Source organism: Carcharodon carcharias, chromosome 13 (genome assembly GCF_017639515.1).
Source record: "Carcharodon carcharias isolate sCarCar2 chromosome 13, sCarCar2.pri, whole genome shotgun sequence".
NCBI lineage: Eukaryota > Metazoa > Chordata > Chondrichthyes > Lamniformes > Lamnidae > Carcharodon > Carcharodon carcharias.
This window is the reverse complement of record NC_054479.1, coordinates 133,824,487-133,852,372: the sequence shown is the minus strand read 5'-3', so window position 1 is coordinate 133,852,372 and position 27,886 is coordinate 133,824,487. Positions and strand designations below refer to the sequence as shown.

The window sequence follows — 27,886 nt, the reverse complement described above, 5'->3', positions numbered from 1 at the left end:
AGGAAAGTGGTAAGCAGCTGACACGAGGTTGCTGAGGAATTTGTAAATGCAGACAAGGATCTTGATATTACAGTACAGTAATTGGGTGAATGGTACATGAGGGCTCAGCCATGAAATTCTGCATCAGCTGAAATTTAAGAAACCAGGGAAGCCAGTGAAGTTGATTCTCGAGATATTAAAGGTTTTGATGCGGGTTTCGGCAGTGGCATAAGTGGGCATTGTTCCAGAAGTTTGAGGACCTGGTGGGGCTGAAAGCTCAACTCCCTACTGAACAGAGTGCCAATGTTGGGCATAACTGCTTCAGCCTGAGGGGACTGGCTCTTGGGGAAAGGAATCCCATCCTTTCCACTGCTTTTATTTGAGCCATTCTAGGGTGTCACCTAGAACAGCCTAATAGCAGAAGAGCAGCTTGGCTGGTCGTCTTTCAGGCATAAAAAGATTTTTGATTTCTTTTTATATGCATGTTTTGACTATAAAAATAGAGTACTTTGAACAAAATGTATTTGCCTTTGAAGCATTTCTGTGGGCAAGAGGGAGGGATATGTTGGAATCCTTGCTAACTATATGAGTTGAATTAGTTCGAGTTCAGTTTGTAGCTTTCAATTTCCCACTCTGTTCAGAGTTTTTCAACTTTTCAAGGATCTGTCGATGGAGCAGAGAGGGTGTGGCCCACCTACAGAGTTAACAGATGATTGATTACCTAAGTGTGGGCAGCTGCACTTCAGCATTAGCTCCTCCCAGCTGTCTAAGGTTGCGTGTGAGCTAGTCCGGCAGCAGCAGAGTAGAGAAGTCAGCACGGAGACTGGAGTGCGTTTTGTGCACTGAATTTCAGCCTTTTAACAGGGCTTGAATAGGAATTTAGGAAGTATGGTTGCTTTTGATGAGATACAAAACCTTTTGCCCACTAAAAGGACTATTACCGTGGTAGATGTTCAGTCGCAGATCTTCCCCGCAAAAGAATTGGAGGTAAGAATTTTCTTTGAACACTCGCTGAAGCACAAGTTTAATCTTGGTTCGATGTGTAAGTTTTATGTAGAGTGGGATTAGTTGTGTACTATAATCTGTAAAGTCTCCTTTAATACGAATTTGTATTTTTGTTACTTTTAATTCTACGTCAGTTGCCTGGGTCCCAACTTCCTTTTATTTAAGGCACTAAGTAATTAGGCTATGACCTCGGGCTGCAGTTTGCATTCAGTGTAATCAGATACTGTTTCTCATGTATGCTGAAAGAGGCTCAGTGTTTGTCAGGACAGTTGTGCAGAATGATCGGATGTATTTTGCCAGTCCTTGAAAAGACTGGGTCCTGATACCATGCCTAAATAAAAGTCTAACAGGCATGTGGGTCAAATCTGTTGTCAGTTTAAATTGCTGCACAGTTGGAACTTTGTTATCTAGCCAATTATAAAGTATTGCCTAACTTTATTAGGCTTGCAAAATGTTTTTCACCCTCTGATCACCAGGGGAAAGTCGATGGCCATGCTCTGTATTTAATATAATTTAGATTAGCTAAGAGGAGCCAATGTTCCTCTGGCTTTTGTTGTTGAAGAAAAATGTTTGAAAGCTCCTGCCCCACAAAAGGACTTTCAAAAAATATATTGCTCCTAAACCAGTTACCCAAAAATTCTGAAACGGGACCAGCATTTTAAAATAAGTGAATATGAATTATCTTAATTTTTATCCCTTTTTTCTCTCCTTCCCCCCACCCCCCCAAAAAAAAGGCCACTAAAATCAAAGTCCATTTGAAAACTTGGCAATTGTGATTTCCAAGCTAGTGCATGCAAGGCTATTGGTTAACATTGGCTAGGAACATTTTTGCCATTTTATGTAAAGCTAACCTTAAATGTGACAAAACGGCATTGCAGCATAACTAAACTGACAATTGCTGGGAGTTTGAAGAATTCTTCCAACTGCGTCTTTGTTAAAAGTATATTTTGTACATTTACAGGCATTTCTTGGTGACTTTGGTGGGGGAGGGGGAGGGCCCTAGTTGGATTTCCCAACAGTTGACAACTTTGATCATGTTAATCTGTGTTGACTTGCTGATTTTTTTTTTTGTTGAGAATCAGCTGGAAATGACCTGATGGTTCTTTGTCAGGTTGGTCTTGTTAGTTTTGGTTCAAATAGCTTTTACACTGTTTACATTGGGGCAGTTGCTTCCCCTAAGAGCTAACAGGCAATCACTTTTCTCAAGCAGTGTTTTGTGACCCTTATTCTGCTTTCCTGTTTCGCTTCCCAGTTTGGACCTCCTCAGATTATGGTAAAGTTTGGCTCAGTTTTCATCAGTTTTGTTTTCCTAAAACTCCACTCCAGTTTTTTTCTAATCCTATGCTTTGCGAGGACCTTGTACAATATACTTTTTGAAACCAACCTAAAGGATTTAGAATATTCCTCATATTCAAAATATATTTACTGAAAGTAGACATTATTCTTTTTTGTAATATTACATACTAAAATCATCCAAAAAATTAGCTTTCAACAGATTGCCAACACATTTGCAAACATTACACCTTAAATTATAATAAATGCAATTTCATTTATAACTCCTGTCTGGCCACATAGTGGAATATTATGAAGCCCTCTTACAAACTCCCTCATAGTTTTCATTTTCTTTCTCTCTTTCCTCCCTACCACCACCAGCAAGCACCATTTGATGCCTTGCACCATTTCTTTGCTAATGATATAACTAATCTGTGCCTTGTTATCTACAAAAAATGTTCTGTGTTGAAGTGGTAGGTGATGTAAGGGAGTGCTCACCATCTCACTTAATTTTTTTAGACTTTTTTATTACCTCTCTTTATTATGGGTAAGTTACCTTATAGCCATGTGACCTACCCTCCAGATAACTGATCTGAGATTGGAACTCACTGTGAGACAGAAGAAAAATGATATATTACTGTTCCATGGTGCAGAAGGTTTTGTTTGCTTACAAGGATTGGCAGTTATAATAGCAAACAGCGTTCACCTTATTACTGATTACACATATGGGAAACAAATCTACTGTAGGACAGTCATTACAGAACCAATGAGACTTCTTTATCAAGAAGCTGTCCGCAAGTGTATGGAGGCCACAAAGCACGCACAAGACACGGAAAAATGAAAATGGCGGACTGAAGCAGATTTTTAAAAAGCCTAGAAAACATATTAGAGCTGGAGAAGAAAAAATTGTTTTAAAAACTCTAGGTTATGATACCTTTTGAAAGGAAATTTCATTCCACAAATAGTAGAATTGGTGTTCACTACTACAAAATAAGTCTGGGGGGAAACCCACCCTTATCGTATTTGTGTTTAATCAAAATCATAAATTGGGGTTCCCTGGTTAAGAAGATGGTCCAGGTTTGATCCCTTGTCTCTACTAAATTAGCTAGTTTTAGCCAGCACAGTAGTGAGGATGCCCTGGTTGACCTTCCATCAGTATCTACCCATTCTCTGATCCCTGCTGTGTGAGGTACAAGTAAACTGCTTGTACATATCCCAAATTAAGATGCTGCCCTCAGCACAGGATATGTAAGCAAAAAAATCTGTAATATGAAATCTGAAATATGTAAGCAAAAGTGTAACTAGTTAACACTTGAAGGTAATCATGAAGCACAAACCAAAATCCTAGTATTCAATTCCATATCTTAAGGACTTACGGTCATGAAGTTTAAAGTAAGATTATGGATTAATTTAATTTGGAAATAAATTAGTCAAGTAACTGTATCCATAGTTTCAGAAAAATGTTAAAGTAGAAATAGTGTTTTCAGTGTTTAAATCATTCAAAGCAGGATTTCTTTGTTTGGGAGAGAGCTGGATAACTATAATTTATTTAACAGTGTTGAGATAATGCTTCTCTTTTGGATGTTAAGATGTAATCAGTGAAGCCCTTAAAGAATGGGGAGTAATCTGTAAATTGCCTTTTTGTCTGAACACCATTAAACTACAATTGCATCTCCATTCTTTGAGACAATGTTATTTATAATGTACTCTGAATTATCTTTTCTGCCCAAGTGACATTTTAAATGAACTCCCGCTTATATCCCAGCTCCTTTTTTAATGCACAAATCGCTGCTATACTTTACTGTAAAGGGTTGAGGATTTATGGATAACATACTGACAGGTTTCTAATTTGGATTGGGAAATTCAGTGCAAACAGGTTAAATTTGTAGGCAATAGCAAACTTGGAGCCAGAGTTGGAGGGAGGGAAAATATGTAAATAGAGAACAATGGCAGATGAAATTTAATACAAAGTATGAAGTGCTGTACAAGGAAGAAAGTGGATGACACAAGTGCTTGATTAAAAGTTATCAAAATAGCTCCAGACAAGAGACCCAGAATAATCAGTAGATAAAATGTTTAACATGCTCAATAACTTGGAGCTCTCTGAATGTGGGTATGGTAATGTAGTGATTATGTTGCTGAACTGGTCAAATCCCAGCATGGCTATTTGAGATTTGGACTTCACTTAAAATTAAAACCTGGAATTAAAACTACCAATGAAAAAACATCATAAAGTGTTGGATTATTACAAAATCCCAATTGGTTCACTGATGCCCTTTAGTGAGGGAAACCCCACTGTACTTATCTGTTGTTTTTCCTACACGTGACTCCAGTCCCACACCAACATTGACTGCTAACTGCCTTCTGAAGTTGCTAAGCAAGTTTTTCAGTTGTATCAAACCACTACAACGAACTGCAGCTGTTCAAGAGGACTTACTATCACCTTTTCAAGGGCAACTAGGGATAGACAATTAATGCTGTTCTTACCAATGATGCTCATATCCTGATAATTAATTCTAACCAAAATCAACAAAGAATGCTGAACTATATAACCAAATTGTACATTACAAATCTGAGGTAATTATGCTTAAAAGTGTGGAGAAGAGTCTCCAAACTAGACTGGAGTGGAGAGGGGGGATGAGAAAATTGGGTTTTCATCTTTGGAAAAGCAAATGAAGGGATAGTTTCAGAGGAAGAGGGAAAGTATATTCCAAACTCCTCTTAACATGCTAACACAAATTGTACGAGGGGCATAGGTCCAAACTTATGGAAAGCAAATTTCAAGTACCACATCAAAAATTCTTGGTGCAACACAAGGATGGACTTCAAGGTAGGGTCTTTCTGGTTGGTTGGGACGTGTAGGGAAAGTTTCAAAAGCATTATTCAATATTGTTACATATTCTAGAAAATGTGATGGAAATTTGTAATTTCAGAACAATGTACTGCCTGCCAGTGTTTTCCCATTAATTTAGAAACAGCAAGGTATGAAGGTGGTGACTAGCATTTGGCCAACTTCAATAAGTCATTCGAAGATGTCCATTCTTTTGCCAAAATCTGAAGATTGATGTTTGAAGGGACTTTTCTTGCTACAGGATGCACATGTTGGAACTTTTTGATTGTCCTAAAGATTGTCCCTATTCCCATAACATCCTTTGAAAGGTTTATAGTTTAAGATTATACTATTTCCTTTCCAACCAACGCAGTTTCATTTTAGGTGTGAGATTTTACTTCTGATATAGTGTTCTGGGAAATAGAGTGGACATGTACAACAGCATCTACATAACGTCTAAAGGAAGATCTGACACTACACTAGTTAAAATCTGTTGTGTTGACTAAAATGCTACAAAATAAGTTAAAACTTAGCACTGTTTTCCCACTTTTCACCTTCTCTGAAAATACCTACTCTTGCTGAGTTGGTTTTCTACATATGTATGTTTTGTGGGTGCCGAAAAATCTATTTGGCTTTTGAGGACATGACTGTTGAGGATAGATTTGTTCTTATTCAATATACAAATGTATAAATCTTCCAGCAGCAATCATTGGATAGCAATTGACAGCAGATTGTTTGTTTATATTATCCCCCTCATATCTGCCTGAGTGCCGAGTCAAGTTATGGACACCAATTAACATGTTTCAACTTCAACTCTGTAAAAACAAAATGGCACTTGACCCGTGAACCTTCTGGTTTTCCACTGATGGCCACAGGAAGAGCACTATAAACACTTGGGTGACATACCCATATAAGCTGAGTGGTTAAAGTTCCTGTGCACGTGCCACATAAAATGTCAGGAATGGGGTTTTACTCTTGATGGCCTCTTTTTAAAAAAAAAAACAAAGTGAGGAAAGTTTTGATCTCCATCAATAAGTCACATTTTACAATTTTAATGCTGCGCACATGCAAACTTGCACACATGCTGATATTTGAATGTTGGTTCAGTTCTGTAACTGCCATTGCAAAACTGGTTTCCCAGCATCATATTAGCATGCATCCTCTTGATGGTTGTGCCTGAAATGAAAGGGCTTTTCTCTTGGAGTTGAGAGTCAAGAATCTCTGATCCTTGGATGTATGGGTGGTTTGCGACTTTGACAGCTGCCCTATATGTCAAGAGTGCAGAGAATTCACACTTAATCATGGAAACAAAAGGAGCAGATTTATCTTGATTCCTGAATTCTTCCTGTTCTCAGAAAAGGCATTTGAGATGATCTGTCACCCCATTGTCAGAATAATTTCTGTTTCTTGTCTTTAGCCAATGGCTCGAATTGAAAATTACTGCTAATTTGAATTTCAGTGGGTGGTTTCAAGAGTTGGAATTAACAATTACAAAGAAAGACCTTGTGCAGTTAACATGAAAAGTTAGCATTTCAAATTAACCATATTATTATTTTACTGCTTTTATTATTTTTTTCCAAATCCATTTACAAATGTCTCTGTCAGATTTAAACAAATACCATTAAGTGTTGCTGCCAAACAATCCTGTTTAAATTTCCAGCATTCGTAGTTTTGCTTACATCTTAGTCTGGTACGCCCTCCCCCATCACCCGGAGGAAAAGAGCAAGTCTTCCCACCACGACAAATCTGGCAAGTTTACTGTGATGGTTAAGAGCCAGACCTCCAATTACAGCATTTAAGCACCCATAATTGTAAAATGTTTGATTATTGGTGGGCAGTATTTTCAGTTAGTCTTGAATGGATTGAAATTCATAGCCTTGGCTGCAGTGATCAAATAACAATTATGTTGACTAAAGGAATAACTCAAAATTAAACAGTTTTGAGTTATTTTTAACTTGCCTACCATAGTACATTGAATACTTAGGTTTATGCATGTAAAGTAATGTTTTAAACCAGACAACATTTATAATTATGAACTTACAGTAACTGCAGCAAGCTATCTGAACTGTCACAAAGGCTATTGATCACAGGATAAAGGTAGTGCTGCAAGATTGAGAGGAGCAGAGCCAGAGAACTTGCAGAATGAGAGAAATGGACAGGAAGCCCAAAAGATGCAGGAACATTTCTAAAACATCGAGGAAGAAAAATGAATAAAAACAGAAATACTGAAGATGAGGCTCTGGACGTCAGGAATTGTGGGGACAGTTCAGTGTCCATTTTCATCAAAGGTGTGCAATCTCTGTTGATGTTTTTTTTTAAACCTTTTTCACTATTTCGCAAAGAATTTCCTAAAAGAGGCAAGCACATAGAGTAATATAGGCATCTATGATGAAGCCAGAGGTATGGATCAAAGTAACTCACGTAGATGAATATTCATCTGTGATGCAAGTGTCACTCTCAAGGATCAAATAACCTTCGGTTATCTATAGCATCCATCCAAAGATGGATGTCAACTGCCTTTACAATAAGAGGCTGCAGCTGTTTAACACTTGAATTTGCACAACAAAAACTTTAAAAGTTTCCCTTCTCATGCAAAAGACGCCTAAAACTTAAAATTCTAGCTACTTTGGGTTATCCATCACTGTTAAATATTGAATATACAAAACTGCATCCCTCTATGTATACAGCACTGAAAATTGAGAATTTGCTGTGGAGAGCTGCAGTTTCCTTTTTTTTTTACTTTAACTAGCCAAGGTGAAAGATTGCAGAAGCTGTACTAGATAGATTGTCTTTCTCCAAACATGGCAAAAATTTGATGTTACTGGTGTGATGTTTGATTTGCAGTGTAAAGTGTTAATGATCTTGTAATCAGATTGAATCTAAAAATTAGTTTTAAGGTTTGAAGGAAGCATGATAAAAGAATGTGGTCATTTTTAAGGAACTACCACATCAACCAGCATAATCCAAAACCACTTCCTTGATGAAGCGGTCCTTTCAAAAAAAAAAGTATTTCCATGTTTAACGGTATGTGAAAGGATTAGGAAGTGCACTAAGAACCATGGTTGAGGCTAGCTGAGTATTGGCAGAGAACCAGAATATAGGGTTTAGTGAATGCGGGACGAAGACACATTAGTTATATGTGCAAATAAATTCCTTGGTTTTAAATTTCCATTATATTTGCCCATTTATCATTCTATCCAGACTTAGACTGATAACTTGTTTTCTGTCACATTCTGGGATGTCAGCATGTGAGCCAACACCCAGCATTATGCCATTAGACCTAACTCGCTTATCCAAGCAGTGAAATCGTACACTCACATCAAACCAGGTCTGCAAATCTGCCTGGATAAGGTGCCAGTTCTAGTATTGCAAACCTGAGGAGGTGACTCGCTGACATCAATCTTCCAGAATTATAACCAAACAAGTGACAGAATAAAAGTGGCTTGTAACATACTGGTGAGTGATGTACAAGATTGCCATTGTGTAAGGACTCATACAAAAAATGGGGATTGTTCGGTTAGCAGCCCAAAGTAGTTTTGAATTGTGCAGCAACTAAGTTTTAATTGGATATTGCTGAAAATTTGCCCACTTGTTTCCAGTGTTGTTTGACAGCTCGCCAGTTGGTGTGTTGAAGGGTGCTGGAAGCCCAGCAGCCCATCCACATGCTGATCCTGGCATGGGTTCAGGTTGACAAGGGGAGGGGATAGAGTGAGCAACAGGCAGGAGTATGTTTTCCATTGCTACATGTTAGAAAAAACAAGGTTGTGGGAAGACCAAAATCACTCCCTTTCAGTCATGACTTCTCTGCCCCAAGGGCATTGTTGTTTTAAATGAACGTTGCTTGAAATGTCGGCCGCTTGTCTGTGCTGTAGCAGAGTAGTTTGTACAGGTGTGCCTGGCAGGTATGGACAGAACGTGTATCTCTTGGGCAAAGTCATGTGGTTTTTCCTCATTGCAGTCAACTTTGAATGCATATGTTGTGTTATGATAAGTACACAGCACAAGTGCTTATGCGGGTATTGTATAGGTACACGCACAATCACTAGCTACACTAAAAAAGGCCACATGAAAATAATGGACATACACAACTATCAGCACCAAAAAAAAATTTCAACAAATTTTGACCTGAACTGAACTATTATTTTCAGCATTTTGCTTGGCCTTCCAGATTTCGTTCCTCAGTTTTTCTTCTCATCCTGCATTACAATAATTCAATATAGGCTTGGGCGCTTATTATGTTAATGCTAGATGGCAATTAATGGTGCTAATAAAAAGGACTTTGCCTTCCATCAGATCGCCTGAGATTCAGTGCTGAACCAGATACTATAAAATATAAAATGTTGGGTAGTTTCAATATTTGATGTATCCTGTGTGTTGGAAGTTGCATTTTTTTGGCTATCTGACATTGCACTCCAATTTCAAATAAGAATAATGCAGTAGAGCAGCCGGGTAAGAGGGGCAATATTGAAGATGAACTGTCCTGTCAAGTGTCTTTTTGCCTCAGCGAGAGTTAGAGATGGCAGGAAGCGAAGGAATGAAAGACTGATCTGTCTAATTTGACTCCAATCAGCTGTTCTGCAGCTATTCTGTTGCTACCTGTAACAAGCATTTGCTCAAATCTTTTTATGTATTCAATTTTCTGTTACGTGCTCCATGTTTTTTGGCACTTCTACATTAGAGGGTATGGCATCATAACAGCCGTACGATCCTTGGGCCGTCCACAGTTATTGGAAACATGGTTTTTCTGAGCTGCCTTTGATTTTTTTTTGTTTGCAACTAAATATTGAAGAGTTGGTTCCTTCTAAAGCTGTGGATTTCTGACATCCCAACTGCTCTTGTTTTAGAATGGAGGTAGGAATCAAAATAAATTGGGCAGATTGGCGTATGGGTTGGGGATCTGAGTTTAATTTCAACTCTCCTGGGATCCCAGTTTAATGTGAAAATTCTTATGGAAAACTAAAAAGCAGGTTTGCCATGATTGTAGAGGTCGAGCATTAGATGACTGAGTTTACTTTCTTCACACCTAGTAACGCTCTGTTGCTGTATTTCAGCATTCCTGTAGGAACATGAGCTAGATCACTTCAGGCATGCTTTCTTCTTACGCCTAGAATTGTTAAGAAATGTTCAGCTGGAAAAAAACACCCAATTTATGCCAACTCACAATTGAGTAGCATGCAAATCAATGGAACCATTGCATGCAAATAATGCTACCTGAAAGAAGCCTGTCCCCGGGCTCAAACGTACACTTGTCTCCCACCACAATTCTTGAGCTGCTTTTATATTTTTATTTGGATTGCAAAAGGCTGCCATCCAGGAACTGGTTCCTGACTTTGTGCTGCGGAGCCTGTTTCTGTAACCTGCTGCAAAACACTCAGATCCAGGGAAACCTGGCCTATGAATCGGCCTTTGAACTATAGAAAGCTGATTCAACATCATGAGCCACAGGACTTGCTGATGGATGCCAGACCCTAGAAGCTGAATTAAAAGCTGTGTTAACCCTGGGCGGAATTTTATGGTCCTGCCAAAGTCGGTGGACTTTTGAATGGCTTGCCTTTTTTTTTTACAGCCCTGATGACCCTGTCGCAATGGGGCTGTAAAAATTTGCCCCTTGCATAAAGCCTCAGCCCTTTCATAAGTTAAAATTCTCCCTTCTTTCTGGAAATCTCTTGTATTTGACACTTCCTAATTTCGACTTCCTTATTTAGTCCTGCCTTTTCAATCTATGTTTTTCTATTAGTTTAATGGCATCCTAGTGTCGCCAGCTCCAAATGCAAAGGTCTCATGCAACTGGTGGCAAGTTTCAAATGGGACCTATTGGGATTTTTGAGGTTACTTCTGGCTAATCGATCCCCATGTCGAGAGACTGGTGGCACCAACAACTGAATCATTTAAAAGCAATTCAGGTGATTGCTTGTATCTCAGGCCTTGCCAACATTTAGCTATGTGAAAAGGAAAGAAATAATAATCCATGGACATAAGATGACGACTAGGTTTCTGATTAAATGAACATGGTCCATTACTGAAAATGACAAGAAATTATGTGAAATAGATTTCCTTTCGAAGCTTAAATAATGAGGACCAAGGAGAGGCAGGAAGTGGTCAGAGAGGGACCATAATGTTCCTGATAGCGTGTAAAGAATTTATTGGGATTATAACAAAAATCCAGGTTGGAGACACATGTTGATCTAAATCCAAACAACCATTGCTCTGTGTAGTCTGCTACTAAGTGAGAGAGACATTTTAATGCCCATGGTGCACAGTTTTTGATTGTCTGCAAGAAAGATCCAGTGGACTTGAACCTACAGTGGATTCTGGGAAACAGCTATCCGTAGCACACAGATTAACCTTCCAGTTAGAGCACTGATGCAAAGTGAGATTATTGCACAATGTATAAAATAGCTCAATCTATTTTTGTACAATTTTACTTGTTCATCCAAAGTGGTGATTTTGAAACAGAGGAAACTTCTAATTATCAAAACTGTTAAGTACTGGTTATCTCTTGCCTTGAAGTTGGAGGGTTTTCATAAGTTTTGTAAGGTTCCGTCATTAAACCTGTGGATTAGAATTGAAATCTGTTTGTATATGAATTCCACTTTGAGCTACTAGGACTGATTCTTCATTTATAACCACGTCAAATGTTTTTTTTTGGTAGAATGGGTGTACTTTCTCACATTTAACATCGGCATTGAGCTATTGCAGGTCACTTGTCGAATACCCTTTGCTTGAATTGGGTGTAAGGCATCTTATTGGCACCAAGTCAACTTTTTTTGCACCTAGACTGCTGAGAGAGACCTTGGGCTGTCTGTCAGTGCTAGGTTAGGGAAATTCTCATCAGCTTGATGAAACACATTCTTAGTCACCAGAAAAAAAACTTTCTCTACCTCTTCCCTTTTGCCCCTAAAGACAGTCACTGTTCCCAGCTAGAGCAGTAGAACTTGGCCAAGTTGGTCTAAGTCAGTTTTTGTCTGCTTTGAGAACATTGAAAGTGTTTGTATTTTTGGTCGTGTGTGAACAAATGTCTTAGTTGGCTGAGCTGATGGCAATCAGAGTTCATGAGCAGTACTTTTGTTCTCTTACAGGAGCCAAGCAACAAGCGGGTTCGACCCTTGTCACGCGTAACATCTCTGGCAAATTTAATATCACCCTCAAAAAATGGCGCAGTCAGACGCTTTGGTCAAACGTTACAGGTAATGTTTCTTTCTTGCCCCTTCTGTTTTTCTGCCTAACAGCCCTTGTGTTTCAGAACAACCTCAGGTTTTGTGAAGCACTTTGAAATGCTTCAGAGAGTCGACAAGGCAATGAATAAATACTCTTGCCCTCTCCTCTTTGCAAGTGTTAGCAGGGAATGGGTGCACACTGCTGCCTCGCCAAAGCAGCTTTTATGTGTAAGCTTTTTTGGGAAATTTTTGAGAAACTGATTAACAATAAGGGCATCATGGTCATTCTTGGATCCTATCTTTGTCTTCCTTTTTTGAGTTAAACGGTAAAGTAGATGCTGAAGAGGAAAAGTTCTACCAGTGCAAACCTGGCTTGGGCATCTCTGAGGGCTAATAAAATTTTGTACTAAAGTTGAGTTTGAAAGCCTCTTATTTGAGTTTCTGTTTGTTGGTCAGTATTACAGTGAATGTGTACATAATGAAATCTTAAGCTGATAGCTTTCAGTTAATTTACCTTGGCATAAAAACAAGCATTGAACACCTTTTGTATACAGATATGGACCTCAATCATAGTCAGAATTTCTTAAGAGATTTGTCATGTCAAAAGCTGACCTCAAATCAGATGCTATTTTGTACAAAAAGACCAACAGGATTCAGTGCTGAGCCATATTTATAGTTTACACACACAAGCCTATGTTGCATGTTTGATTTTGAGGACATCTTGGTCATTTCCTTGTGTAGATTTGGGAGGAGCTCCTTGAATGCTATCTTACCTAGTGTTTTTTCTTTGGTGAAGAAAATATAACAAAATAATGAACTCGTCTACCCGTGCGTGTGTGCGTATTATCATCTTGACAGAACTTTCTCTATCCCTTGGTGCTGTTGTTTGAGTCCCCAGCCATGACAGTACAGTTTCAAAGTATAGCATCCCATGAAGAAAATTTCTGATTTTTATTTTTGGTTCAGGACAGGGAAGTTGTAATGAGTGAGCAGTTTTCAAACCTGTTGAATTTAGGTGCTTTGGAATGCTAACAGTCTCAATTTTTCCAACTGCAGAGATCCATCACATTCCGTAGTGACAACAAATCTCCAAGTTGCTCACAAAAGCTGTGCAGCAAAACTTCAGCCCCAACTCCACCTAAAAGGCGCAACAGCAAATTGTGGTCCGAGACTCTTGATATGAGCACGAAGCAGAACTTTTCTTCGAAGGAAATTAAACGACAAGAGGTATGAAGTACATGCAATTGAAGATAGTTTTCAAAGCACTTTTTATTCCCGTATAAGGGCAAAATATATCCAGTAAACTTCAAAACTATTTTGAATAAAAATGTCTGATGGAAGGAAAACAAAAAGATGAAATTGAAAGTCTTTTTTTTAAGAAAGTTGAAATATTAATGCATTCATCTCAATCTGGAAGATATTTTTTCCATGATGTTGGCATTATTTAGAGAATTGTGAAGACTATATTTAACCATTTAAATCAGTCACTTATTTAATTTGGCCTACCAGTGATACTTTTTGTTCCAAAATCCACAAAACTGTTTGTTTTTCTCAAGGCAGCTAATTTGCATTGATATCTATGTAGACATAACATCAAACTCAAAATTGTCTCCATACCTTAATCCTGCACTCAAGTACATATTAAATTCAACCAGCTGTTTCTGCAGTGAACATTGTATGCTTTTACTTTTTGAATTTAGCAATAATAGGTGCAGCTAAATTTAAAAGTTTCAGGGAAAAACCTTTGGAAGATAAAATTAGTTTATTTTTAGATGATTATGATAACATGCCGTTCTTTGCACAGTTGTTTCATGCCAAGTACATGTCATCTGAAGTTGCTTTCTTTGTGTTTCCCAGGCTATATTTGAGCTGTTTCGAGGGGAGCAAGATTTAATTGAAGACCTAAAATTAGCAAGAAAGGTCAGTGTTCTAGTGAAAGCATGCAATACTTATTTCCTTGCAAATAAATTGTTAGTTCTTAGTCATATAGAAATTGTTGTCAGTTTAAATACCTTTTTAAATGAATACTCGTAGAAGTATTGGTGAAGTTTTGTTCTATGTAAGCGTATAAACACTAACCATTTGGTGTAAGGTTTACTGGCTGATGTATTAAAATGATTTTTATAACAATGTTCATACAAATGAATTGAGCAGTAACTGCTAAGTTACATTGTAGCAAAGTCTAAAATCAGATGCACCCGTGTAAGGTCATGATAGCACTATGAACATTCTGACTCTTGTTGGTTAAAACTTATGTGAGAGAATTGTGTTCACACTGCCGTTGTCTGTTGTGCACAGGCTTATCATGACCCTATGCTGAAGTTGTCCATCATGACAGAAGAGGAGCTGACGCAGATATTTGGAGCTCTCGATTCTTACATCCCCCTGCACGAAGGTGAATATTTCTTTATAAAAAAAAAAAATCTATCAATGTGGGACAGTTGACGATAATAGCACACCACTTGTCTCTTCCATTTGAAAGATAATTTAAATCAAATTAATTCTTTGACAGTGAGCGTCAACGTGTACCCTAATAAGTAAAGGAACTCCCAATTATCATCGCTGTTGTACTCCCAAATAGTTTTATTCTGCCTCAACTGTCAAGTGGCTTTTTGTGATGCATTGACTTCTAAACCAAAGGGAAGTTAATTGCACAACTGGTCCAAGTGCTGAAATACACGATTTCTTTTTACTTGAGTTTTAGGTTTTAATGTTAATCATCAGTTGATGATTGCTGCTGCTGACAACTGAATGGATGCATTTGTTTTCTTCCAGATCTGCTGACCAAGCTTGCAAAAGCTACAAAACAAGATGGAACAGTGGAACAAATTGGTCAAATTCTGGTTAGCTGGGTAAGTTGTTTTAAAATAATTCCATTAGAAGTAAGACTGCAGTTTTTCTGGATAAACAAAGACTTATAACTTGATTTAATACTCACCATCATCAAATTGCCGAATGACATTACATTGCTGTGATGTGGGAGTGATAACAAATATAAACCAGAGCATTTGCAACCATATTGGTTAACAAGGGAGGGTCTTTGTTGTGCCGTCCTCCAATGAATTTTCTTCTTAAGCAACAAAGGCTGACCTTGTTTAATGGTGTAGGATAGGCTTGAAGCAAACAGCCATTGCTGAAGGCTTTTTCTTTTTTCTCAGAGGCATTTACCAGAAGATACGGCAATGTGTTTGAGTTACCCTAAGCAGCATGTCTAAATGCGGGTACATTCGAAAACAACCCTATTTTTAAGTTTAGTTAAGTGGACAAGGCTTCACTTCAATCTACATATCTGAAAGACATTTTTACGGGGTAGTGTTATGGGATGACACATTGTGTGAAATGTGTAAATCATTTGGGCTACTTTTTCTGCATATTGACTTGTCTAGTTCCAAACTTTCCAGAATATTACGGCTATAGTTTAATTAAAATAGTTACTTCTAGAACAATTTTAATTCAAATTCTTTAATGCTCTTCATATTTTTATATAAATTACTTTCATCCCATCATTTCATTACAAAACTACTCCTAATGCTCAAGTATATTTTGTGTCTCCAGTTACCACGGCTTGATGAATATAAGGAATACTGCAGTAACCAGCTGGCAGCAAAAGCACTCTTGGATCAAAAGAAACAAGACAAGAGAGTGCAGGATTTCCTTCAGCGCTGCCTCGAGTCACCCTTCAGCAGGAAACTGGACCTTTGGAGTTTCCTGGATATTCCTCGCAGCCGGTTGGTCAAGTACCCCCTACTGTTAAAGGAGATCTTGCGACATACGCCAACTGATCACTTGGACCAGAAGAGTCTAGAAGATGCAGTAAGTGTCTATACTGGATGTAGCTACATTATTGCTGTGAGGATTAATATTTCTTTAAACAGAAACCATACATCTTAATATTCTGCAGATTGAGTTATAGAAATTACATTGAAGGAGACTATTTAGCCTATCATTCCAGTATTAATGCTAACTCTTTGCTGAATTTATCTGCTCTTTTTTATTAAAAAAAAACATTAAAAATGCAGGAAGATGTTGAAATATGTATCCAATCTGCTTTTAAAGAATATATTAATTTCTTGTTTCAGCAGCCACTTGAGGTTCTCCCCTTCATTCTTCTAGTAATAACCCTGTTTGTGGCCTTTTGTTACCAATTTTCTAACAAGTGAAAGGAGCATTTCACCATTTATTTACTGTCTGAAAACTTTTCATCATTTAAGAAATCATTTAGGCCCACCTTAACCTGTTGAAAAATGCCTTTTTTTTTGAGCTTTCAACTTGAATCACTTATTTCAATTGATGAATCTATATTGTCTGCTTGCCATTGCTACAATATAATTCCTTACCATAGGATTATCAGAATTGCATCACTTTTTGATTTTTGCATTCAGTGCCCTAAATATGAAATCCAGAATCCTGTTCATCTTTTCAGTGGCTTTTTTTCTACTAGCATTTCCACACGCATGTATCTGTACCTCTGTTCATCTACGCTTAAGTGTGGTTGCAGGCAACGTTCCCTCTAATTTTCTTTTTACAATGCATGGGCTTAAGTATACAGCCCCTTTAATTTTTTTTTTGTGTAGCTGTGCATGTGCAATAACTAAATGGGTCAACTGATGCAAGACCTTTGCAGGTGTTTCGAGTTGCGTAGCCATGCAGCTTCCAGGGATTGTAGGTTGCAGGTTTATGATATTGCAGTGATTGACAACAGTGCAGGAGCTTTAAATTAGAATTGATTGTTTTGTTTTCAATTCAGATATTTCAATTGACCACAACTTTAAAGAAAATGCTTGTTAAATCCTTTAATAAAGGCAGCAAGCCACACATTTATAGCCATTGGAGTACAGTTTAATGCAATTGCTGATCTTCAGATGTTGCTTTCTAGATCACCATTATTCAAGGAGTCCTATCAGACATCAATGTGAAAAAAGGAGAATCTGACTGTCAGTACTACATTGACAAGCTGGACTATCTGGACGAGAGACAGAAGGATGCTCTGATTGAAAGCAGCAGAGTGTTGCTTTGCCACGGAGAGCTGCGAAACAACCGGGGCACAGTAAGTTTATTAGTTACCCTTTGCCATCATTGTTTTGATGTATTTTGAGTTTTGTTATCTGTGTGTATATTTTGGAGTTATACAACTGAATTGAGAAAAATTGATGATGTCAATACCTGCGGGTTTATTACTTTTTGTTGCTAGCGTGTGATGAGTTATTTATTCTGAATCCTTTGCAGGACTTTTTGGGGGAAATAAAACTTTAATCTTTTTGTCTTTTAACCTTTCCAGAAGCTGTACGTCTTCTTGTTCCAAGAAATCCTGGTTCTGACTCGCCCCGTGTCCCGTAATGACCGCCAGTGTTACCAAGTGTACCGTCAGCCAATCCCAGTTAAAGATCTTCTACTGGAAGATCTTCAGGACGGTGATACAAAAATGGGAGGTTCCTTCAGAGGAGCCTTCAGCAATGCTGACAAAGGTAAGCCAAGGATCGCGTGTAGAATGGCAAGTTTAGCAGCTGCATGAACTGCTGATTGTAGCTGCAAACTATCATGTGCTTTTCTCAATGTTTAAAATGTGGAAAAATAACTTGCAGTAGCAACATGTCAATTAATTGCAACTCCTGAGATGGTGGAGGACTATAAGATAATCTCAATCTTTTCTAGTGTTGCTGCTGTTAATTTTTAATTTAGTAAATGGCATGCACTCAAGATTTGTTTTACAGTTGTAATGTCTACAGCGTACACTCCTCTCAAATAGGTGAACATGGATATCTGTGCTTTCTTCACAGATTCTTAGATTATAATGTGTAAAGATTATTAAATGAGAAAACTAGCCCTTTTTCCACCAAAACTATTCTCATTTATTATGTTCTTTATTCACAGCTAAAAACATCTTCAAAGTTCGTTTCCGGCATACAATGCAAGGGCAGTCATCACACACACTCCAGGCCAATGATATTTACAACAAACAGCAGTGGATGAATTGCCTACGAAATGCTATGTCCCCCTACCAGACGTCACCTTGTCTGACAGACCACAAAGAGCTCTTTGAGTTGAATGAAGAAGCCGAGCAAAGCTCATCCCAGCCAGCAGAGCTCACACAGGAAGGACAGTCACCCATCCTCTCGGAAGGTGCAGAAATGACAGATAGTCAGTCAGAAACAGGCTCCAACATGGACACAAGTGAATCCGAAGCAAGCAGCCTGAGAACCAGCATAGAGAGTGAAGAAATAGAAGAGCAGTGTGATTTCTTATCAAAACAAAGCATGGAAACAGTCAAGCAACAAGAACAAATGACAAAGAGATCAGAAACGTTAGTGTGAGCACTCATGTTTCTGGCTCAGGAAAAGAACTCTATTTATATGTCTGTACAGTGTTTGTACTGTGGTGTAGCAGCAGGATTAAACTGCTAATCTCTTGTTTATATATATATATATATTTTTCATATATATATATATATGTGTGTGTGTGTTTTATGGCAGCTATTAAATGCAATCAGCTTTGCTGAACTATTCTGGTTCTTCTACACAGTGACTGTAATCCAGTAGTGTTTTTAAATTACTGGGTTATTCCCTGCAGCAGAGTTGGGTTTAAAAGCCTCATTTGCTACAGTTTTGTCAATGGCATTTACTGTCTTACCAATATTTTTGTACTATACATTCCCATATGCTATCCATATGCAGACTTCAAGTTTTATTATTTGTGTAGTTTATAACTTTTTTAATTAACCAGGGAAAATGAGATCCAAAGTAATACTTAGAGGAAAAACTACTTAGCAATTCAGACATAAGTACTTTTTGATTTTATGCATTTTTTTGATCAGCAAAAATTTTGTCAAGTCAATTTCTAGGTGTCATGTAATTCAGTCTTTGAGCCATTCCTATGATTGTTTTGACCATTCACCTGCTGTATGATCTTGCACAAGATTTTTGTTAATGTAAGTGTGTACAAAGTGTTTTGTGCTTCTGACTACTGAGAGAATTTCTAAGAAAATAGGTTTTGATGGATAAAAGAAAGTTGCAGAAAGGTAGAGAAGAATGAGGATTTAATGGAATTGAAGAAGAAAGCTGGTGAGCAAGAAGTAATTGGCAATCAGCCATGAGGTAACTGTTTGAGATGGTGCACAAGTGGCTGTAAGTTTGAACAGCCGCTAGCGTTATAATGTGGAAAAAATGTCACAGCGTAAAATGGCACAAGTATGTTTTGTGAAAGTGAGTGCTGAAGAGGGGGTCTGGTACGTAGTGGTAATTGTATATAAAATACACATGGAAAAGTGGTAAATGTGAAAGAAGTATTGTAGTTGGGAATTTCTCTGATGTAAAAATTTAGCCTCAAATACCCAATAAAACTGGAAAATTGTAATCTGTTGTTTGGCCATTTTTTTTTAAGTTTACACTGATTCCTGCTAATAGGTGATGTTTACTTCCATTTCATATGGATGGAATCAAATTAAATAGAGTAACAAGCTGTAAATCTGAAAAGAAACAAAGTGCTGGAATTACTCAGGTCTGGCAGCATCTGTGAGAGAAGCAGAGTTCATGTTTCAGGTTGATGTTCTTTAGAAACAGCATTGCTGTTTTAGGTCAATGACCTTTCAGTTCAGTCATAACTTTTGCACCTCTATTGAATCTCAATCATAATACAAAAGAATACTGCAGATTCTGGAAATCTGAAATAAAACTAGACAATGCTGTGGGGCAAAAAAGCTCAGTAGGTCCAGCAGTAGTACCTGTGAAGAGAGAAATGCTTCAGGTCAATGGCCTCTCATCGAAACTAATACCCCTGAAAAATTTTCCCTTTCGTGTATAGATCCAATTCCGTTTTGGAAGTTACTAATGAATCTGCTTCCATCACCACCCCTGCGCTGAAGGCGAACAATCCCAGTTTCCCTAATCTTCTTCGATACCTAACTAAAATCTCTCAACACTGGTACCCTACCAGTAAATCTCCTCAGCATCTGCAAGGCTTTGACAATTTCAATCTCAAAACCTGTTTGTATTAATCTTGCTGTGCTTTCAACCCAATTGTTGGGAGATGCTAGAGGCCGCATCACTTGGCATTTTACCCATTGTCTAACTGATTTGGCTTCATTCTGATACTCTTGAATGCCAGAACTGAAAATGTAGCTTGCCCCATGCTAATATCCCTCTCGCCTTGAGTGCAAAAAATTTACTGGATATTTGCATTTGTAAGGCTACCTATAGCCTGTTCATGGAAAATTGTCTAAACTGCAATCCTGTGAAAAATTAATTTGAGAGAAGGAAGCATGGGTTCAAACCTATAAAAAGCCAATCTTGAGACTGATAGCACATTCTTCGCACAGTGCGGTCAGTACTTGGAATGGTTCCCTGATGGCGTCATGGAGATGAAAACGCGAATGTTTTCACCGAATGCAGAAATGGAAATATTTTCAGGTTTTTCTAGATTGGTGAGCTAAAAACAATTGAATGGCCTCTTGAGTAATTATCTTGCTGTGTATTGTTGAATTCCTTTTTTCACCTATATTGCTTAATGCATAACTGTGGTATTATCTGGAAAGGTTGACACCAAAAACAATAAAATGCTTGAATTATATTATTTATAAGCTAGGCTTCGGTCATTTATTATACAAAGAATACAGCTAAGTGTAACTGTAAGCCTGTTGCAAGCGACAGATTCTGTTCCAGCCTTCACTAACATATGATACAAGCCAGTTGTTATCATTTGTTATGTGTACAATTTGCATTCAAATTAAAATGTTGTACACAGTTGGTAAATTCTGGGGTTAGTAACAGTTTAAAGTGATTTGCCAAGAACTGGCGATGCCTTTTACAAAGTGTTTGTCTTACAGGGTTAAGATTACAGATCAGGGATGTGAGAGCACCACATGTTTTAATGACATCATTTGTATTGGGTGTAGTATCAAGTGGAAAAAAATAACTTTCCTTAGTTACATTTACGTAAGGACTTCTGCATGTTCTATCCCCTTCCCCTCCAACCCATGTAAAATATTCATTGTTTCTAGCCCCAAAATCTGCACTCAGTTCAGAACTATGCAAGGGTTAACCTCAGGCTGTCTCAACTGCTTGCTTTTAAAAATTTGACTCCCTGATTCTTTGGGGGCTAAGTACAGTGTGCAGCATGATGCTCAGACCAGAAAGAACCCAAGGCTACCATCGTTCACAAAGCTATAACTGGTCTATGTGACCTTGGGCTAGAGAAGGTTAAAATCATCCAGAGTTCAAGGAGGGGTGGGCAGGAGGAAAATTTTCTCCTTCAGTATGAATAAACAAACAATGGCCCAGCCTATGTATTGAGAAAATATCCATTCACAGCCCATCTTGTAAAAGCAATTTGTCCCAATGGACAGTTTAATAGGAGTAAGCATGTAAAATCTACAGCTGCACAGAGAGTTAAAATACAAAACGGCCCTTTTTATATCAGCTAGCAGTGAATAAACTGACAAAAATGATACATTGTGCAGTCCTTTTCACTGGTGCCTGTGATTTGGCAGTGTTATTTTCAAATGTTAAAAGGTCCACAAACCTCTGAGTGCCTCCTTTTTCCTGAGCAGTTAAAAAATAACATTCACTCCCACAGAATAAATATAGACTAAATTACTGTGTCTGGGGTGTCAGTTCAATCTTGTCATTTAACTGATGAAAGCCAATCCTCTGGAGGACCAAAAGGATGAAGTTTTGTGTACTTGAAGGGGCGATGTGATATTTTATTGAATAGATATTCTTTCCAAATATGGATGTGAGTTTGCCACCAGTGTTCCCCTCATAAATGTTGGCGAGTTTGCTTTTAAAATGACATTTGATATCATAGCTTGCAAGAGACAGAGTTCACACCCAACTTTAGCTGCTGTCAGGATCCAAAATGAGAGTCGGAATAAAATCTATCCAGAAAGTGGCTACGATGTGGAGCTTGCTACCACAAGGAATGGTTGACACAAGTTGCAAACATATGAGGGAGAAAGGAATAGAAGGATATGTTGATAGAGTTGGATGAAGTAGGATGGGAGGAGGCTCATGTGGAGCGTAAACACCAGCATAGGCCAACTGAGCTAAATGGCCTGTTTATGTGCTGTAAAATCTGTAATTTTCTATTTTTATTTGTTCATCTGGTAGGGTCATCTTTTATGCTAAGGAAGGTCATATTATATCCTATAAAGTTGTATTCAGCACTACATTCGAATCTAGAGTGATCTACCACAAGTGTTTAATTATGGAAATGTTCAGTATTATTGCAGCTACCAGGGTGTGTGTTTCCAGGTCAGCGGCAATAAGGATTTGAAGGTGTTTACTCATCTGTACTGTGGAAATGGGATGAGGAGGTAAAGGAAACAGTTCCCTCCCTTAATGGGAAATATTCCCTGTTTTTTTTTGTCTAAAATAAATAAAGCATCTGGGCCCAAATCTGGCAAATTTGATTTTGCTGATTGTGTTTCCCAGTTTTGCTGTGTTTCCCCAGTTTCGGGTACAAACTTCAAATCTAATTCAAAAGTCAACACACTGGATTCATCATTCGAGCAGCTTTTTCCACCTCTTCCAACTTGCCTCGGGCATTGGCTGTGCTATTCAGTTCCTCTTGAACACTGTCCAAGTGACGTTCTTAATCTACAGGTTTGGACTGTTTGTTGATCAGCTATTTTACTGGAAGACATTGCAGACAAGCTCAATCCTGTGCTTGTCTGACACGCACACACACACACACACACACTTCCCTCTAGAGTAGCTGATTAACTGTTGAGAGGCTGTTGGCAACCATCTTTGCCCCTCCCTGTGGAGTGGGAAAGGCTGTTGACAGTCTGACCGATTATCAGCTGAGAAATGACCTCAGATGTGAAATTGCACCTCTGTGCAACAGATATGTGAACCTGGTAGAGTGACCCTATCAACATTCTGCAGTGCTAATGGTAAATCTGGTGGTTTTTGGGGTGATAAGCTATCATGATGATGAGGGACTTGTTGAGCAATTGCATGATTTTTAGTGTCAAAAGTTAAATGATTTCTCTTAACTGAACGTGCTGGGTAAATGGTACTTGGTGCTGAAGTATTCTGTTCAAATATTGACCTACTCAGAAAATGGAGCTTAGCTGAGGTCTCATGAAAAAGCTGTTCCATCACCATTTATTTTGCCATATGTTCATTAGCAGAAAGCAACTTTGAAATAAAAAGTGGATTTTAGTAGTACAACATATTGCAGAGTATATTCAAAGATGGTGAGACTTGGAAGTGATTTTTTTTTCTTCCATTTACATGTGCTTCAAACATTTATCACTTAGAGTTACATCTGCCCAATTCCTGACATTTCTGAGGCCAATTCAGCCCAGGATATCTAATGTTGACAACTATCTCCCAGCAATTACTATAGATGAAGCTCACCCTTACGTTTAACTTCTGATCTGTTCACTTCTAGTCATCGTCATTTTATCCCCATCACCAGTTTTTTTCCTATTGATGTTAGGATCATTGCTCCAATTAAGTTTCTTCTGTTCTTCCTTAGGTCATCTATAACTCAGTGGGTAGCATTTTGAGTCAGAAGGCTATGGGTTCAAATCTCACTGCAGAGACTAGAGCACATAATCTGGGTTGACATTTCAACACAGTACTACAGGTTGTGCTTCACTCAAGTGTTGTCTTTCAGATGAGATGTTAACCCCATCCGCCCTTTCAGGAGGATGCAAAAGATCTCCACTTTTTCGAAGAAGAGCAGAAGCGTTATCTCCCTTGTATTAGTCTATATATATATATATATATTATATATATCTCAAGCATTTCACAAAGAAATACGGTCATTATCATATAATTGTTTCTGGGACCTTGCTGTGTGCAAATTGGTTGCCCTGTTTCCTACCTTGCAACAGTGACTATAGTTTGAAAGTATTTAATGGGATGTAAAGTGCTCTGAAATGTCCTGACATTGTAAAAGGTGCTGTATAAATGCAAGTGATTGAATAAAATACTTAATGTTCTACTTTGTCCCAAACTTGCAACCTTTACTACTTCCCTCCTATACTGCAGATGCTAATTCTAATGTGTGGGGGTCCTGAGTTGTGAGCAGGCCCCAAATAATTCACCTCAGCGGCTATTCTTCATGTCTGAGGCTAGATAATGAGGTCCAAGCCTGGGCCCTCTGTTCCAACCACCTCCCCAGATTGTGGCACTACTTCATCTTTGGGATTTCCACCCACCCTGGAGGCGCATTGTTGAGGATACCTGCATTTCCAATGTTTACATGCTATCTGGGAGTTGTGTTGGTATGGGGGTAGCAGATTCCTGCAAAAGAGAGGTAGTCCTAGAAAGGGAAAAGGTTGCCTGGTTTTAAAAGCATTTAGAAAATTTTTATGTTGATTTAAACAAAATACATCAATGCTCTGAGTATTCTTGTTGTCTAAGGCCCCCTTCACTTACATATGAGCGTTGGATGCATACTGGCAGGCAGAGTACATCGCATTGGGAATGGCCTGTGGAAAATGGTAGTGAGATAGTGGCACACAGGAGTACATTTGAGAATTGCTGTCTGCTTCGGATCTAATGGAAAATAAATTCTGGTTTGGGATGTGAAAAGCCTGGGGCTGAACACAGGCTATTTTATCATGAAGGGAATCATAATCAAGCCTGCCGTTTTCCTCATCCTACACGTTTCCAGTCAGAGAGCCATCTCTGATGATTTGCTTTCCTCGGTAGGGCCTTGTTTTAACATCTCATCTAATGAAATGTTAGACTGAAGTCGGACTTTTGCTGACTCAGATGGAAGTAAAGGTCCTGAGGCACCATTCGAAGAAGAGCAGGGCATTAGCCCTAACATCCTTCCCTCAACAAAAACCAAAAAATTGATGAATTTACTGCTGTTTGTGGGACATTGCTGTACACAAAATGGCTGCTATAATTATCTACAAAACAAAAGTGACTGAACTTTCTAGACATTTCATTTTCTGTTACGTGCTCTGGGATAAAGTCATAGATAAAATGTAATTTCTTCCCTTCTTATTTCAAGGAGCACTGAATTCCTTCCTCAACCTCTCCTCGATGATAAAGCCAGGTAGCTGTGAATGAAGGGTTTATACCTGAAACATCAACTGAGGCATGTTCTTCTCAATGGATGGTGTCTTCGCCATCGTTCTCTGTTTTTGCTGTTGATATCCTTCTGTAACTCAATTTCTCTCCCTTTTAATGCGTAAAATGCCCTCGAATTAACACCCTTCTCTGTGAATGTGTTTTACACATGTGCACCATTCTAATGAGAATTTTTTTTAAAAAATCAAGCTTGTGAAAATTGTACTTGTGTTCTCTAATCCTGCCCTCTTTCTCCAAATGCAATCACTTGTCTAATTCAACTTTTAATTATAGAAGCATACATAGGCTCATGGATATTTACAGCATGGAAGGAGAACATTCGGTCTATGGTGTCTGTGCTGGGTGACAAGTAACCATCCAGCCTTATCCCACTTTACAGTTCTTGGTCCGTATCCCTGTGGTTATGGCACTTGGATGCATATCCAAGTTCTTTTTAAGTGTTATGAGAGTTTCTCCACCACCCTTTCACCACAGAGTTCAAGTAGTTTGAAGAGCTTTGTATTGTGTCTTTTTTTTGTCATATGTAAGTTTAAACATTTGAACCTTTTGTAGTCTAAGTGGAGCTAGCATTGTGGAAATTGCACCTTTTTATGTCTCCATCTCATGAAGTTGCCCAAGTATCTAGAGTTTGTTCAAAATTATGGGATGTGTTCTATTCACAAATGGTGGATTGTGCCCAGCCACACCTGTATAAAAACAGCTAACAGCTGGCACAAGATCTAGACTTGTGTCCTATCCAGCTGAGCTAAAGAATGCTGTGAAAGATAGGGTCTGAACCTCACAGTGAGGTGCATAACCTTATTCAATCACTTATTCTTTTGGAAATAGAGATAATGTGTCACAGGCACACTATTCCCCAATCCACAAGAACTTGTTGCCTTTTGGGAGAGTCTAAGGAAAGCTAGCTGTATAATTCTCGGTGCCTTGTGAACAGTCTTATTGCTGACAGGATGTTCAGGATTGATCCAGGAACAAATACCTTAGAGAGGAACATTCCTGGAGGAAATCAAGGTTAATGATTGTAGGTATTTCTCAATTTATTTCCTTTGTTTTTGCAGGCAGAAAGGGCATAGTCATTAACTTTAACATGGTATTAATTTATGAGCAATGTAAAGGAAAGTAACTCATGAAACTTGAGCAGCAACACTGGAATTAGGGAGCTTTTGACTTGGCCCTGTTTATGTTCACAGTTTGAAACTGATATAAAAACAAAAAAATAAAAACAAAAAAACTGTGGATGCTGAAAATCCAAAACAAAAACAGAATTACCTGGAAAAACTCAGCAGGTCTGGCAGCATCGGCGGAGAAGAAAAGAGTTGACGTTTCGAGTCCTCATGACCCTTCGACAGAACTTCTGTCGAAGGGTCATGAGGACTCGAAAAGTCAACTCTTTTCTTCTCCGCCGATGCTGCCAGACCTGCTGAGTTTTTCCAGGTAATTCTGTTTTTGTTTTGAAACTGATATGTTTCCTGATTGAAAGTGATGGCTATGCAAAGGCATTTTTTACTTAGCTGTAAACTGAAAGATTTAACACCATCGGTCTCATCCACCTTTCAAAGTAAATTATACAGTACTAATTATAATCCATTTGATATAGTAACAAGCACAGTTGATGTAAAAACTGCAGAAGGTACAATTTAGTATTATTCCCAATACAGACCTAGAAAGATGCCTGGGGGTATATAATTATGAAGGTTTACAGCACAGAAGAGGGCCATTTGAACCATTGTGGCTGTGCAGGCTCCTTCCTAAAACAATCCAAATCTAATCCCAAGACCTGATCTTTCTCATAGCCCTGCAACTTACCCTGCTTCAAATGTTAAAGGATGCATAAAAGGTTTGCTAGACCATTCCAGAGGGACGTTAAGGGTCAATAGTGTTGGGCGGGACTGAAGTCACACATAGGTCTGGCCAGGCACAAATGGCAGATTTCCTTCCCAAAAGTACATTTTTAAAAATTCATTAATTAGGGCAGCATTTATTGTCCATCCCTAATTGCCCTTGTTCAGAGGGTATTTCAGAGTCAACCACATTGTTGTGGGTCTAGAGTCACACGCAGGCCAGAGGAGGCATGGACAGCAGATTTCTTTCCCCGAAGGGCATTCGTGAACCAGATGGGTTTTTATAACCATCAGCAATGGTTTCGTGGGCATCATCAGACTGCCAATTCCAGATTTTTATTGAATTCAAATTTCACCATCTGCCATGGTGGAATTCAAACCCAGGTCCCCAGGGCATCACCCTGGGTCTCTGGAATACAAGTCCAGTGACAATATCACTGCCTCCCCCATTCGAGAAGTGGTTATCAAATTGGGGTCCCTAGAACCTTGGGGATCTGTAAAGACTATTCAGGGGGTCCATGACATAACGTGAAAGACATCAAGCTGGGTCTGCCTTCCAGGTGGGCAATGTGGATGACTGCCTAGGGCGCCATGGTCAGGGGACGCTGCAGATAAGAGTAAGTGAGGCAGGACAGATATGAGGTGTGAGTGGAACATGGTGGCTATATATGCAGCACAAAGTGGGCAGCTGTTCCTCCTAAGAGGGGATGGGGAATGGACGAGTGATGTTGAAGGGTCATTCGGACTCGA

The 27,886-nt window shown here is 38.6% G+C and overlaps 1 protein-coding gene across 2 annotated transcripts; it reads left to right on the top strand.

Moving 5' to 3' along the window:
- The first annotated feature begins 745 nt into the window (after nucleotides 1-745).
- LOC121285885 (neuroepithelial cell-transforming gene 1 protein-like) lies at nucleotides 746-19,593 on the top strand. Of its 2 annotated transcripts, XM_041202807.1 has the most exons (11): nucleotides 746-966; nucleotides 7,130-7,374; nucleotides 12,166-12,273; nucleotides 13,300-13,470; nucleotides 14,101-14,163; nucleotides 14,542-14,638; nucleotides 15,019-15,095; nucleotides 15,799-16,056; nucleotides 17,120-17,290; nucleotides 17,522-17,708; nucleotides 18,115-19,593. In XM_041202807.1, the coding sequence occupies exons 2-11, from the start codon at nucleotides 7,318-7,320 to the stop codon at nucleotides 18,552-18,554; spliced, it is 1,629 nt and encodes a 542-aa protein (XP_041058741.1). In that variant the 5' UTR covers nucleotides 746-966; nucleotides 7,130-7,317; the 3' UTR covers nucleotides 18,555-19,593. The 2 variants fall into 2 exon arrangements, with proteins under 2 accessions (XP_041058741.1, XP_041058740.1); XM_041202806.1 differs by lacking the exon at nucleotides 7,130-7,374 and having other exon boundaries at nucleotides 748-966.
- Nucleotides 19,594-27,886: the final 8,293 nt, after the last annotated feature.